This window comes from Orcinus orca, chromosome 1 (genome assembly GCF_937001465.1).
Source record: "Orcinus orca chromosome 1, mOrcOrc1.1, whole genome shotgun sequence".
Taxonomy (NCBI): Eukaryota; Metazoa; Chordata; class Mammalia; order Artiodactyla; family Delphinidae; genus Orcinus; species Orcinus orca.
The window spans coordinates 163143482-163158175 of NC_064559.1; the positions used below are offsets into that span (position 1 = coordinate 163143482).

At 36.8% G+C, this 14694-nt stretch overlaps 1 protein-coding gene across 5 annotated transcripts in view; it reads left to right on the forward strand.

Moving 5' to 3' along the window:
• Positions 1-544: 544 nt before the first annotated feature.
• MYSM1 (Myb like, SWIRM and MPN domains 1) overlaps positions 545-14694 on the forward strand; it is a 41180-nt gene continuing 27030 nt past the window's right edge. For 3 of the 5 annotated variants that reach the window (XM_004273792.3, XM_033435401.2, XM_033435400.2), the window contains exons 1-7: positions 546-659; positions 4142-4217; positions 6061-6131; positions 8074-8151; positions 8245-8268; positions 9386-9464; positions 12228-12326. In XM_004273792.3, the coding sequence (XP_004273840.1) occupies positions 595-659; positions 4142-4217; positions 6061-6131; positions 8074-8151; positions 8245-8268; positions 9386-9464; positions 12228-12326 (492 nt within the window). In that variant the 5' untranslated portion in view covers positions 546-594. Of the gene's footprint in view, positions 660-4141; positions 4218-6060; positions 6132-8073; positions 8152-8244; positions 8269-9385; positions 9465-12227; positions 12327-14694 lie in introns of all 5 variants that reach the window. The other 2 variants (XM_033435402.2, XM_033435403.2) reach the window with 1 other exon arrangement.

Sequence of the window (14694 nt, forward strand, 5' to 3'; positions counted from 1 at the left end):
GAGTGATTTTTAAATTAATTGTAAAGATCTCTATGAAATAAAATATGCAATCGTAAGTTACATTCTTAAATGTTCTTTTGAATTTTAAAACAGATGTTGTTCAACACTTCAGTAAGTGCTGAATAATCCTTCTCTTAAAAGAAAAAAAAGGAAAGGAAGGAAGAAGGAAAGAAAGAAAGAAAGGAAGGAAGGAAGGAAGGAAGAAGGAAAGAAAGAAAGAAAACCAGCAGGTAAGGGTCACTGTTGCCACCTTCACAGTTCAAAGTAGGTCTGACTTGATCTTTTCAGCACACTAGATATTTACTATTATCCCCGTTTTACAAATTAGAGAAGTGAGGCGCCAAAGAATTTATGCAAGAGCACGGTCTCTTCAAAACCCAAGCCTGGGTTACTTGCCAAGGTCTTTACAAGTCAACAAAAGTCAAAAGGACCAAGCCACACGGTTCCGCAGCATCTTTTTCACTGAAAGCCCCGCTGAGCATGGGAAGGGCTGGCCGAGGCTTCGACTCCGCCCCGTGACGCATAGGACCCCGCCTTCAGGCCCTCCACCTCTCGCGGGATCTCTCGAGAAGACGGCCGGGGTCAGGTTCCATCATGGCGGCTGAAGAGGCGGATGTGGATATCGAAGGGGACGTGGTGCCAGCGGCGGCACAGTCTGGGTGAGGCGTAGAGACTGGGTCTTGCAGAGACGAGGAGGGGCGCAGATGTGAGGAGGGTATCCTAGAAAGGCCGCGGTTCCGGCAGGGGCCAGGGGAGCGGAAGACCATCCGCTGGGCCAGGGTCTCCTAGCGGCGAGGGAGACGCCTCGCCCATCCCGCTTGCGGGCTCCTCCTGAGCCCAGGGTGCGGGTACCGGAGGCTAGTGACCGACGGCCCTTTAACCTTTTACCGGCATGCCGTGAGGGCGCCGGCCGCGCCTAGCACGTTGTCCACTCTTCAGCAATTAGATTCCTTCTTCCATTACTGCCACCGCCCAACAATAACTAGAACAAGGGCGGCCCCTGGACAGTACCCGAGCTTAGGAGTCTTGTTCCATCGCTTGCAGGCCGTGTGACCTTGGGCGTGTCGTTTTATCCCTACCGGCCACCGGTTACCTTTTCCATGTAGGGATAGTTATGAAAAACTTCCCGAGAAGCAGCGTGACTTGAAGGAAAGGGGCTGGACTTTAGAGTTGGACAGCTCTGGGTTGACCCTGCCAGTTACTAGCAGTGTGACCTTGGGCCTCAGCTCATGTGTTAGCTGACAATCATGTTATGTACCTCATACGGTTATTGTGAAGATAAAATGAAATAATTATGGGATGTGCTCTAGCATAAGGTAGGTGCTCTGTAAATGTGTTCTTTACCGTCCCACCAGGGATAGTATTTTGAGGACCCAGTGAGGGGGTCATAATTTATTTACCAATTCCTGTAGAGCAGGCCAGTGTGATTTTAAACAGCATCCTCCAGCTTGAGACATCTAGCTGTTTGACTCCTCGCTTGCAGAGAGAGAAGTTGATACATGCCATTTTAAAAATGTGCTTTCAGAATCTCCTTTTAGTCATGGAAGAGGCCTAGACTGGTCAGGAATCAGAAGACCTCAATTCTAAACTCAGCCATCTATGTTGCTTGTAACTATGAACAACTTCATTAGAAGTCTCTAGGTTGAACCATGTAAAACTGCCAATCTTAGACCATTTTTGACCTATAAAATAGCAATTTCACATGGTCCAACCTGATAATAGCGCCTCTGTAAATTGTGGAGAAGAGGACTAACCCTGCTCATGAGGCACCAAGATAGTGGGTTTAAAGTTCATTTAGTCATTCTCTCTCAAGTCTTCAGGCGAAGCAGTCTGAGTCTGTACAAACGAATAGGAAGCCTTTAATAACAATCATTGTTCACATTTGTGTAGATCAAGTTAAGCTTGATCAAGTGCTGTTACATGCATGATTTGATTTACTTTTCACAATAAGTCTGTGAAATAAATGGGAGGGATTCTTATCTGCAGTCCAGAGAGAAGTGAGCTGGCCTTGGAAACACTAAAGATCATCTGAGAGCATTGGCTTTACCCCTTTCCATGGGTTCTTCTTTATTTTTCCGATCGTGTTTTATTTCTCTTTTTCCTTTTTCTTTCCTTTCTCATTATTCTGCTGAGCCTTAAGTCTGCTGGTGGCACCTGTAATCATATTAGTCTCAGGCAACCAATAACAGATTACTGGTTCCTGATGGTCAGAGCCGTTGCCTTACACAATTCCACAGAGCATCATTAACATTATATTCTGGTGAAAGTTGCTCCTTGGTGTTGGGGGCTCTGATAATATGGCATTTGGTGTGAGTGAACACTTAGTTGCCCCTCTGAATTGTGTAGTTACAGCTGATTATAACATCTGTGGAACCCTTGAGGATTAAGTGAAAACACTTTTAAGTCCTTGCTAAGTGCTGGTTACCAAAGTTAGAAGATGACGTTGAAATGTTTTGGTTTCCCTTCTTTGTCATCCTCCATTTCTTCTGCTTATTCTTTAAATCATAATGTTCCAAGGGATTTTTGTCGTAAGACTTCTCACTAACCACACAGTCCCATCTCTCAAGACTTAAATTTCTGTTAAGTTGGACCATATGAAATTTTCCTAACGTTCCACCATTTTTGACTTACAAAGACAACAGTTTCTTAAGTTCCACCCAATACATGCTGATGTTTCCCAAATCTCTTTCCTGAGCTTCACATCCATTTATCCAATTCTCTGAATCTGTTTGCCCTTGGACTTTCCACAAGCACCTCAGCTTCACTTTATAGAAACTTTCCTTACCCAACCTGCCTCTCCAAGTTCCCCAGTTCAATGAGTGGCACCATCCACCTAGTCATGCAAGGCACAGACCTAGATTTTATCCCTTTTCCTTACCTCTCTCCTTCTATCAGAGTATGTTGATTCTGAGTATCCTCTCAAATGTGATCACTTCTTCCTGTTCACACTGTTTGTTCTTTAGGTCTGAATTACTGTCACCTCTCTCTAGTATCTATATAATCGCTCAGTCTTAACCACTTCTTGTCTCTTTGACCCCCTTCTAGTCTTTTCTGAAGTTAGAGCAGTCTTTTCTTACATCCATATCTTATCATGTTATTCCCTTCAGTCCTCAATTAGCTTTATGATAAAATCTTTATTCCTTAACTCCTAGAGACCTGTGTGATCCATGCCCCACCTATCTTGTTCATTCAGTCATTCAGCGAATATTGATTATCTTTTATATGCCAAACCCTGGGTATATAGCAGTCATCCAAACTAAGTTCTTGCTCTCATGGAGCTAACATTCTTATTGGATGAGACAGACAATAAACCTTATATATATGCCAGATGGAGAGAAACCTGTAGATAGGTTTTTGCAGTCTAAGAGGTACAAATTCTTTACACTAGACTGAGAAAAGTCAGTAACTAGGAAACTTTATAACCTCAAAACGTACAGAAGCAAATATTAAATTTAATTATATCACAGATTGGGCCTCCTCAAACTTAACTATTCAGGCTTTTTCCATATGAAGTGAACAGGGTGACTTTAGAAACTTCTAATTAGTGAAAAGAGTGAGAATTAAAGTTTAATCCCCCATGAACATAGAAAAGCCCCCAAGTAACCCAAGTTAATTTTTTTTATGTGAGTTGTTACTAAAGCATCACATTTCTTATCTCTTCACTCTACTGTCCTCCTTTGATTATTTTCTTTTGGTTCTTCTATCTGTTCTGGCTTTTTCTTCATTTTGAGGGTGGTACTGTTGATGGGTGGCTTCTATGCTTCATATATAACTAAAAGAATTAATTGTAAAGTTGAATTCCTGTATACACATGCATATTCATCAAACGAAATCTGAAGTGTTGGTTCATAGCCACAGAATATGTTGTAGTTGCTGTTTGGAGGTATTTTTTCCCTCATGAAGTTGTTTATTGGGAGAAGGAGAAGTCTGATATTTAACAATTGAAATAGGGTGGCTTAAAGCCACTATATATTTCACAGGCCAAAGGTAGAGCAGGCACCTGCAATGTTAAATCTGTTAAGGGGGGAAAGGAACTAAATATTTGCTTAACATCTGAAACCTTCCAGTCACTGTGCTCTGTAAATTATGTTCATTAACTGGTATAATCTCACTTTCATACCCATTTTCTTAATTATTACAGAAGTGATGAAAATACAGCATCTGTTTTACAAGACCACTATCTTGACTCATCGTGGAGAACTGAGAATGGTCTTATTGTAAGTATTTTATGGGAATATCAGGTGCATTAAGCCATTACTCAGTACCCAGAGTACCTCTTTTTTTTTTTTTTAAACTTGGTGCTAGTTCTCAGCAGTCACAGAGGTAATATATTGAAACCTTTCTCCTTAAAAATAGAAGGAATTTATTCTTTCTTCTTTTGACTTTGAAAAAATGGCCTTTTAGGAATCAACTTAGGAGCCAGTTAGATTTAGGTATGAATCATTGCTCTACCACTTATCAGATTTGTGAACCTTAGTTTCTTCATCTAAAAAATGGGGATCATTGCATGCTTCGTTTCTTCATTTAACAGTTATTTATCAAGTACTTACTATGTGCCAGACACTAGGCCAAGTTTGGGGGATACACCTGTAGTCAAGACAGACATGGTCCTGCTCTCAAGGAGCTTATATTCTAAAGGGGAGTCAGGTGGTAAACAAGTAGACTAATTATAGATCGTGAAGGACATAAGCAAGATGCTGACTGAGAGTTACAAGGTGGGGAATCTACTTTAGATAAAGTTGGTGAGGGAAACTGAGGAGGTGACATTTAAGTTGAAAACAATAGATATGTGAAGAATTGATGAAAAATATTCTAGGCAGAAAGAATAGCAGCACAAAGGCTCTGGTTGAAACCCAGTGTCTAGAATATAGTGGGAAAGGGGAGGGGATGACAGCTGTGACAAGGTTGGAAAGGCAAATGAGGGGAATCAAAGAGACTAGTTAGGAAACATTTGTAGGAATCTAAGCACGATTTGGTGGTGGCTTGGCCTAAGGTTGTGGTAGAAGTTGACAGATTTGAATTATGTTTTGGAGGTAGAACTGCTTGGTAAATTGGGTGTGGGGATTGAGGAAAAAGGAAAGAATCCAGGATGATTCCTGGGTTTCTAGCTGGAATAGCTTGGTGACTAGTAGTACTGTTTACAAAATTGGGTAGGCAGGGGGAGAAGCAGGTGAATGTATGTTATGGTGAGTTTTATTTTGAATATGTTAAGTTTAAGAAACCTATTAGAGGGGCTTCCCTGGTGGCACAGTGGTTAAGAATCCGCCTGCCAATGCAGGGGACACGGGTTCGAGCCCCGGTGTGGGAAGATCCCACATGCTGCGGAGCAACTAAGCCCATGCACCCAAACTACTGAGCCTGCGCTCTAGAGCCCACGAGCCACAACTGCTGAGCCCACATGCCACAATCACTGAAGCCCATGAGCCTAGAGCCTGTGTTCTGCAACAAGAGAAGCCACTGCAGTGAGAAGCCCACACACCGCAATGAAGACCCAACACAGCCAAAAATTAAAAAATTAAATAAATTTATTTTTTTAAAAAAGAAGCCTATTAGAAATCCAAGTGGAAATTTTGAGTGAGCAGTTAGTTATAACAGTCTAAATAGAGCTTGGAGAAGAGACCTGGGCTGAAAATATTTAAGTTTTGAGAGTTAAAAAAGAGTATGATTATTTAAGGAGAGATTGTGGCTTAAGGGAAAAAAATAATTGTGGTGAGTTTTGGGAATAGGTGAAGTATCTAGCAAAATGCCTAATACGTAAAAGTTCCTCATACAGGATAGCCATTATTACTTTATCATGGGTAGGAGCCTGAGCCTTGGAATCCAAGGCTCAAGTCTCTTCTCTCCTGCTTGAAATGTCAGTGAATGCCTTTATGGATGCATCTGTGAAGAAGTAATGCCTATCTCATAGCATTATTGTGGGAATCAAAGATATGTCTGTGTGCTCAGTAAGTGGTAGCTTTATTATTTGTAATCATTGTATTGTGTATTTTTATTTAACAAAACAGAAGATAATTTCAAAAAGCAGTAAATAAAGAAATTTATTCTTCCTTTTTTTAATAGCCTTGGACTCTGGATAGCACCATCAGTGAAGAGAACAGAGCTGTCATTGAGAAAATGTTGTTGGAAGAAGAGTATCCTTTAATGATTATAAGGAAAGTAAAGATTTCAGGGTTAAAAATCCATAAATGCAAAACTTACAGAAGAGACCACTGTTAGTTACTAGATAGTATATAATATGTTTGTCACCTGCCTATTCTGTTTTACCACTAAGTCTGAGATCTGACTCACTATTTTTGAGTTTCTGTTGTCAACCAACTCTTTATACTATCTTAATATTGAGTAGAAATTATAGAGTGTTTCATGTTTTAACTTTTTTTGGCCGCGCCACGTAGCATGTGGGATCTTAGTTCCCTGACCAGGGATCGAACCTGTGCCCCCTGCAGCGGAAGCATGGAGTCCTAACCCCTGGACCGCCAGGGACTTCCCTGTAGAGTGTTTTAAATCAGCTAGAATCTTTAGTCGAAGTCCAAATCATTCAGTCTAAACCTCCATTTTCAGTTATATGAGACGTTAATTTGTCCAAGGACATAGAATTAAAATATGTAAAAGTTCTCACTTCTTACTCTACCGATTTACAGGTGTTAATGGGAGCAATCCAAGTAAAAAGCATAAAACTATAGAATGAAGATTTTTTCCACCAGAAGTTGTAGGTCCTTATTCACAGTTCAGCCACTGGCTTCTTGTCCTTATTTCTTCATCTATTTGTGACGTTTGCAACTTAACTTTTTTAGGACTCCATTTTTTATATGTAAAATGAAAGGATTGAGCAAAAAGATTTCTGATTAATAAAGGTTATTAATACTACTCTAATAGTAGTGAGTGGTTTATTTTCAACTCACCTGTGTTTCATGGATTTTTATCTCCTCTTTAAGCCAGAATATCTATTCTTTTTATTACCAGTTATTGCTACATTGTTTTCGGGGTGTCTTTGTACCTTTAATTATCATAGGTTAGCCCTTTCTAGGCTTTCTTACTCTCTAACTCTCCCCAAACATTACAGTTATAGCCCAGATCATTGCTTTTCAGTAGAAAAATAGTGCAAGTCACATATCATTTACAGTTTCTAGTAGCCACATAATTGTAATAACATTTTATTTAACCCAGTATATTTAAAATATTGTTTCAACATTTAATCACTATATAAACATTATTGAGATGTTTTGCATTCTTTGTTTTATACTCTTTGAAATCCAGTGTGTATTTTATACTTACAGTACATCTCAGTTTGTACTAACCACATTTCACGTACTCAGTAGCTACACATGTGGCTATTGGCTAATACGTTGAACAGTGCCATTCTAGATTAATGAATATTTAAGTAGTCACTCGTTCATTTCCAGATTTGGAAACAAAATAATGAGCATAAAAGCTATGTGAGCTCTTGGAGGACAGGGTTAATGTTTTCTCTCTTTGTCCTCAGCACCTAGTACCTAGCATAGTGCCTCATGTACACAATACATGTACACAAAATACAATATTTGTTAAGTGAAGAATATCTCAGACTAATCTAAAGTATTGCAGTATAGGATAGGTTTAAAAAGTCTGAGAGGGAGACTCTCTGGTAAATTTGACCCAAGCGTTTGTTATTTTTATTAGGATAGAGAGCAACCCTAAACTCTTCTCTGTTACTTTCAGAAATATGAAAGCAAATACTCCTAAATTACCCTGGACAACCAATCAGATTCATCTGTTACATTCTCCATGTGTTTTAGGAAAAAAGATTTAAATAAAACATTGAGGATATATCTTCTCTTAGCCACTAAATAAGGAAGAGAAACTAACTTTTATGTAGCACACATTTTGTGCAGGTACTGTGTCATGTGTGACTTCACATGTAATATTTAATCCATATAACAACCCTGTGAGGTATAAACATTTTTGTCATAATTTTTGCAGACCTGGTTTAGCTAGAATTCAAGTGTGACTTTCACAAGTATGTGAGTGCCTGCTTTAAGTTGCATAAAAATTATAGGACTTTATTTTTTTTTTAAAAGTTCCTTAATAATTACACAGGTATTATTTATCCAAAAAGTCACTTCCAGGAAAATTCTGGCTTGATCAAAAGGAAGATGATAAAAAATACATGAAGAGGTAAAATCAATTTATAATACTTTCAAAAGTCTGAATTGTATTTTTAAAAACTTCTTCACAAGCTTCCTTATTTTCTTTTTTCATGTGGTGCAGTCTGCAGAAACCAGCAAAAATCATGTATGTACTTATGTTTTATATTTTAAAATCTTTTTGATTAGTTAAAAGTTATGGAAAAATTAAGCAAAAAGTTATAGCTGACCTGTAGAAAAGCCCTCTTGACCTTGGGTTATACAAAAATATAAAGTCAAAATTTCTTGTACAGATGTTGGAATGTCACAAGATAATTTTATTATTGTTATTTATTTGTCGGAATTTTTTTAGGGCCCTACAAAAAGGTCGTTTTATAGGGATTTGTGGGGAACATTTTTATAAAGCTGCCCTTTAATATGTTAGGAATTGACTTGATTCCTGTTGCCCTGTCAGTTAGTTTTCAGTCGTTTCAAACAAAAATTTAAATTGAATTTGTGGCTTTCAAAAATTATCTAGAGAAATAAAGCATTAACTGTTTTATAAACACCCTTTCCCTACAATTGAAGAAAGTTTGATGTTATTTAGTGTTTCTAAACTTTCATGTTTATAATCCCTTAGAGGGTAGATTTCCAATTACCAACAGTTTGAGCCCTGAGCAGACTTTGGCTTTTGCATTTTGCTGAACAAACAACAGAAACCATATAAAGTCAATGAAAAGATTAATGGTTTGCTTGAATTAAATTAGTGAGTTTTATCACTTTTTAATTTCTTAATGTCCTGCATTTCAAAAGCAATAAATGTAATGTCATAGTATTGTTACCTGTTTTCTGGCTTGATATTTACATAGATTTACATATAAGAATAAGAGAGATGATATTTCTGGAGCCAATTTAAACTCTGACATGCCAGTTGACAAGCCAATTTAAACTCTGGATTTGGAAATATATTAACATCTGCTGCTTTGTGTCCAGTCTGAGGAAGCCTATTTGTTATCACATTGACTTCCTTTGATGTCTTTTAGTATTATCTTCACTCAGACCCAAGGATTATGTTTTTGGGGGCTCTTATCATCCTGAGCTAGAGAAGTATACAAGACAGGGCAAATCTGTTCCCCCAGGTGGAGACTGCAGCCTTCTTCTTCTCTTTTTAATTCTTAGACTCAAAGTATTAAATTTAGCCCATGGCTATGTATAACCTTTGACTGCATAAATATGGAATGTTCCATTTCAGAAATTTTTTTTGCAACTCCTCTTTTTCCCCTCAGGGTACACTCTCCTACAAAACCAGCCAGTTACTCAGTAAAGTGGACGATAGAAGAAAAAGAGCTGTTTGAACAAGGGCTGGTAAATAGAGCAATTTTTAATTTATAGTAAAATAATTCTAGAAGCAAATATTGATAGAATTATAAGGTTAAATTAATTTATAGAGACTGGAAATTTCTTTCTAATTACAGTGATCATAGTTTTTCTGTAGTTAGAGTGATGTTTGTAGTATAAGTGAATTCCTTTTAACTCATACCTAAGTAAATAAAATATTAAAATAGATTTGGATCATTATTGATTTTCACCCCTTTTTTGTATTAATAAAATCCAAGAAATTGTACTATATCTGCATACATGACACCAACTACCTGGATTAAAAGGCAAAATTATTTGGTTACCTGATCTTTTCTCTAGGGAAAAAACATGTATATTTGGAACCGTCTGGGTGATCAACTGAGTTTTTTTTTAATTCAGATATTTGGCATTGTGCACACAGTCTAAATATTTTAGTGGATGTAATTAAAGACCAGAAACATTATTTTTGCATGAGTGTTTCACTGAGATCTATTTAAACGTCCACAAGTTGCATAATGGAAAAAAATATGTGCATAAGTTTCTGATTATGAGAAAACTCCGTAATATAATGAAGCTTAACAAAACATGCAGGAATTTTTTTTAACTGTCAATAGTAGATTATATCTTTTTCTTACATGTTACCCAGTATTGTACTAATTAATTTTGAAATTATATATATTTATATTACATATATAGAATATTTATGTAATATTATGTAGGATTCATGAATGCAAATTGAAACATCATTGTTAATATTTCTGCAGATGACAGGAAATAAAATGTGTTTGTATTTTTATAGTTAACATCACCATGACATCTATGTTCTGTGATGTTTTATATAAATACATAAACCATTTTGAGGGTTTTATCTCCTGAGATTTTTCTCCTGTACTGTTGATGTTTTTTATATTGGTATTTTAGTCTGTTGCATGATTATCATTTATATAATCTAATTAACTAGTCATTTATTTAAGATTGCTGACAACTTTGGTGTTTTGTTCATTACCAAAGATCAGAACACACACACACACCCATACACACACACGGGTTGTGAATTTTTAGGTTATTGTTGACTTTGGTGGTAGTTATAAAGGCTGTATCTGCATGGTTCAAAATTCAAATGGTATGTAAAGTTGTAGGGTGTTAAGTCTCCCTCTGACTCCTGTCTCAACCTTTAGTTCTCTTTGCCTCAGGTAACCATTGTCATCTGTTCTTGTATATCCTTCCAGAGATACTTTGTCCCTGTAAAAGCAAGTGTCTATTTATTTAGGTACATATGTAGATATCTATATCTTTATCTACCTATCTATCTATATACATAGATATTTTAAACCTAGAATATTTTCCCACAAAAATACATGGAACCATTCGTTGTATTCCCAGCTTTTTAACCTATTAGTATCATTTGTTTATAGACTGAATTCTGTCAGGCTTGAGAGAAGGAAATTATGTGGTACTGAATGATGAAAGAGTTTTCCTTCTCTGTCTTGTCCCTTTGCTCTCTTTTTAAATTGGTGAATGTTTTCTTTGCTCCTCTTGTTAGTGTCCCCTCTCCAATTTTCGTAGTGTCCAAGCCCCTGCAATCCTAACTAGTCAAACTTTATCCAAATCCTTCCTGTTTCCAAAAGTGATCCATGCTACCACGTTATACCTATTTGCCTTCATCACACAATACAGATAACTAAATCTTCAGTAAGTTGATCTCAGTTAGGTATTAGTTAAGAACAATCTTAAATAATTAATTTATACTTAGTAATCAGTTTCTCAGAAGTACTTTCAGTTTTAAGAAATTGTCCATATGTCAGATTTTCTAATGAATACCAGAAATAAGTGTATAAATTAAGGTTTATCATTTAGGTCAGAACTTTGAAGATGATTTATTGCCATAAGTCATGACTGTCTGACCTGTAAATCTGGCCCTGGAATCAGCTTCTCTGAATTGTTGTGGGGTTTTTTTTTTTTCTTTAAATAGTTTTAAGAATTCTAAGAAAGGATTGTTGAGCTACTTTGAGAAGTAGAGAATATCTTGTGTTGTAGATAATGTAAAGGAGATTTATGTATTAGATGATAGGCTTGATACCTAAAAATCCTGTCTCGCTTTAAAATTGTAATGCGTTCCTGTCTGTACTGCAGAACACACCAGAGCTCCCTCAAATTCTCAGTTTTTCCCTGCACAGCTTCAGTATAAGTAGGTATACAGCCTTTGACAGTGGAGGGGTGTAGGGAGATGTTGGTTGCAGGTCGCTTCATTTGTGATTCACTCTTGTAAGTCAGTTTACTGTGATATCTGTATAGTGTAAAAGTATCTGCTATGGAACATGTAATAGTTACTGTAACAGATGGAATCTGGGTAAAAAAAAAATATTTTGAAATTAGTGTCAGAACATATTCAGTTGATTCTACAATTGGAAAATATAACCTGCCTCCCTTTTAGGCACTTTTTTTTAAGTTATCTTAAATTTGGAACATCATAATGTACACTACTAATACATAATGTTAGGAATACATAGAAGTGATGGGTCTTCATTTAGGTAGCTATAAAAAGAAAACAAATTTCTAAATCATTTTGGTCTGTTTTCAGATGTCAAGATTTGAAAAGAAGAATGTGGGCTTTGATTTTAGGAGTCTTAACTATGTATTGTACGTGAGGCTTCATTGTGTGCTTTAGAAAATAAATAAAGATAGGGGTTTTTTTTTTTAATATGGCAGTAGTTTGGAATATTAAGTAAGCTAATCAAAAGCTATTTCTTTCCCATTTTGATAACATAGGCTAAATTTGGCCGAAGGTGGACCAAAATTGCAAAGCTAGTTGGAAGTCGCAGTGTTTTACAAGTGAAGAGTTATGCCAGACAGTACTTTAAAAATAAGGTAAGCAGAATATAAATACCCTAGTGATAATATTTTAAATAAATAAAATTAATAAGCAGAAATAATTCTTTAATTCAAGCATTAAAGTCTTAATGTTCAAAGTTTTTATAGTGAAAGTACTTATACCCATAAAGTACCCTATAAATGTTTGTCTTCAAAAATCTCAAAGCATATATTCAATGTATTGAGTAATGCTATTAAATAGGCATTATTATTTTACTCCACTTAATTTCATGCAGTTAAATAGGACAAAATATTAATTGCTCAAAAACATCCTATAAAGCAAATAATATTCCAAAGAGAAAACCTTAGAAGTCATTGTTTCCTGGAAATTTAAATTTCTTTTCAAATATTTGCATTAAACTTTTAAGAATGATTAGAACTTAGGGGCCAAAAATGCTAACATGATTCTAAAATCTTTTTAATAGCAATGAAACTTGTACAATTATTATGAAGAATTGTCTGAAAACTTTAATAAATTGCAGTGTTCAGAAATGTACAGTTATGGTCTAGTTCCTTAGTCTTTCAAGTAATTTGTGCTATATTCAACCATGAAGTTTTGATACTTAGAATTTTTCTAATATGTTCTGCTTGAGTTCTCGAAACATAATTATATAGAATTTGAAAGTATCTTAAGTGAAATTTGGTGTTTTAATGTAAATAGGGTTGGCCCTTAAGTGAAATTTGGTGTTTTCTTTTAATGTAAATAGATAAGGTTGACTCTGTTTACATTTTTTTTTTTTTTTTTTTTTTTTTGCGGTACGCGGGCCTCTCACTGCTGTGGCCTCTCCCGTTGCGGAGCACAGGCTCCGGATGCGCAGGCTCAGCGGCCATGGCTCACAGGGCCAGCCACTCCGCGGCATGTGGGATCCTCCCAGACCGGGGCACGAACCCGTGTCCCCTGCATCGGCAGGCGGACTCTCAACCACTGCGCCACCAGGGAAGCCCTACATTTTCTTTTAATGTAAATAGGATTTGAACTGAGCAGGTCCACTTCTATGTGGATTTTTTTCGATAGTAAATACTATAGCACTGCACAATCTGGTGGTGCGGAATTGCAGATGTGGAAGAACTGGAGATGGTGAGGAACCGCGTACACGGAGGGCCAACTATAAGTTATATGCAGATTTTCAACTGTGTGGACGGTTGGCACCCCTAACCCTCTTTTTGTTCAAGGGTCAGCTATAATGGGGTTTACCCTGTATACAAGATTTATCTAACTTAGTGTCATTTGGGCATAGGAAGTAAGTAATGGAATGGATTCATTGTAAATCAGTCATCTACTACCTCTTTTAATCAGCAAAAGTATTTTCAGGACAGCCTGCTAAGGTTAAGGTATTTTGGAACAGAATAAGCCTAATTTAGTTATTCTTTTTTTTTTTTTTTAAATAAATTTATTTATTTATTTTTGGCTGTGTTGGGTCTTCGTTTCTGTGCGAGGGCTTTCTCCAGTTGCGGCGAGCGGGGGCCACTCTTCATCGCGGTGCGCAGGCCTCTCACTGTCGCGGCCTCTTGTTGCGGAGCACAGGCTCCAGACGCGCATGCTCAGTAGTTGTGGCTCACGGGCCTAGTTGCTCCACGGCATGTGGGATCCTCCCAGACCGGGGCTTGAACCCGTGTCCCCTGCATTGGCAGGCAGATTCTCAACCACTGCCACCAGGGAAGCCCCTAATTTAGTTATTCTTACTCCTGTGCTCCTCAGACTAGAATGTGCGGGGCATCTTGTAGTGTCAGTTTTACTCAAAGGCTTGAGGTGAAAGGGTACATTTTAATATTAAAAGAAACAATATATAATGAAATATAATGCAAAATTTTATCTAAATTCTTAAGCTAAAAACTGGAGACTTCAAATAAATAGCAAGGTTGTTAAAGGCTATTTCAGGCTAAATGTCCAAATCTCCTTTTCCCTCCTGCTACCTTTTCCTTCTCCTCTACATAGTAAGCCAGTTAACCTCAAATATGACATCCTGGGAGTCTATTGTGATAAAGGATCTAGAAATAATCTCTCTTTGGAAGCTGTCATCCCTTGGGTATATCAGTCGTACAAGATTTTTCAAAAACTCTATATGTAACAAAGGTTTTATTTCAAATCATATATACTCATTGACATTTATTTTCTTTTCCTTATTGCATTACAAGATATTTATGTTTATAATAGCAGATATGATAGATAATTTCATGCCTTAAATTATAAGTTCTATAATATTGGAGCTACATTAAATGAACCTGCAAAAACCAGTTTGTTTCTATTGTCTTTGTATTTAAATAAAAGATGATTTTAATTTACTAAGTGAAGATATGTGAGATAGACTCCTTTAACTAAAGGATTTTTTAGCATTATAAAAAATGATCAGCTGAGGTATCAGAC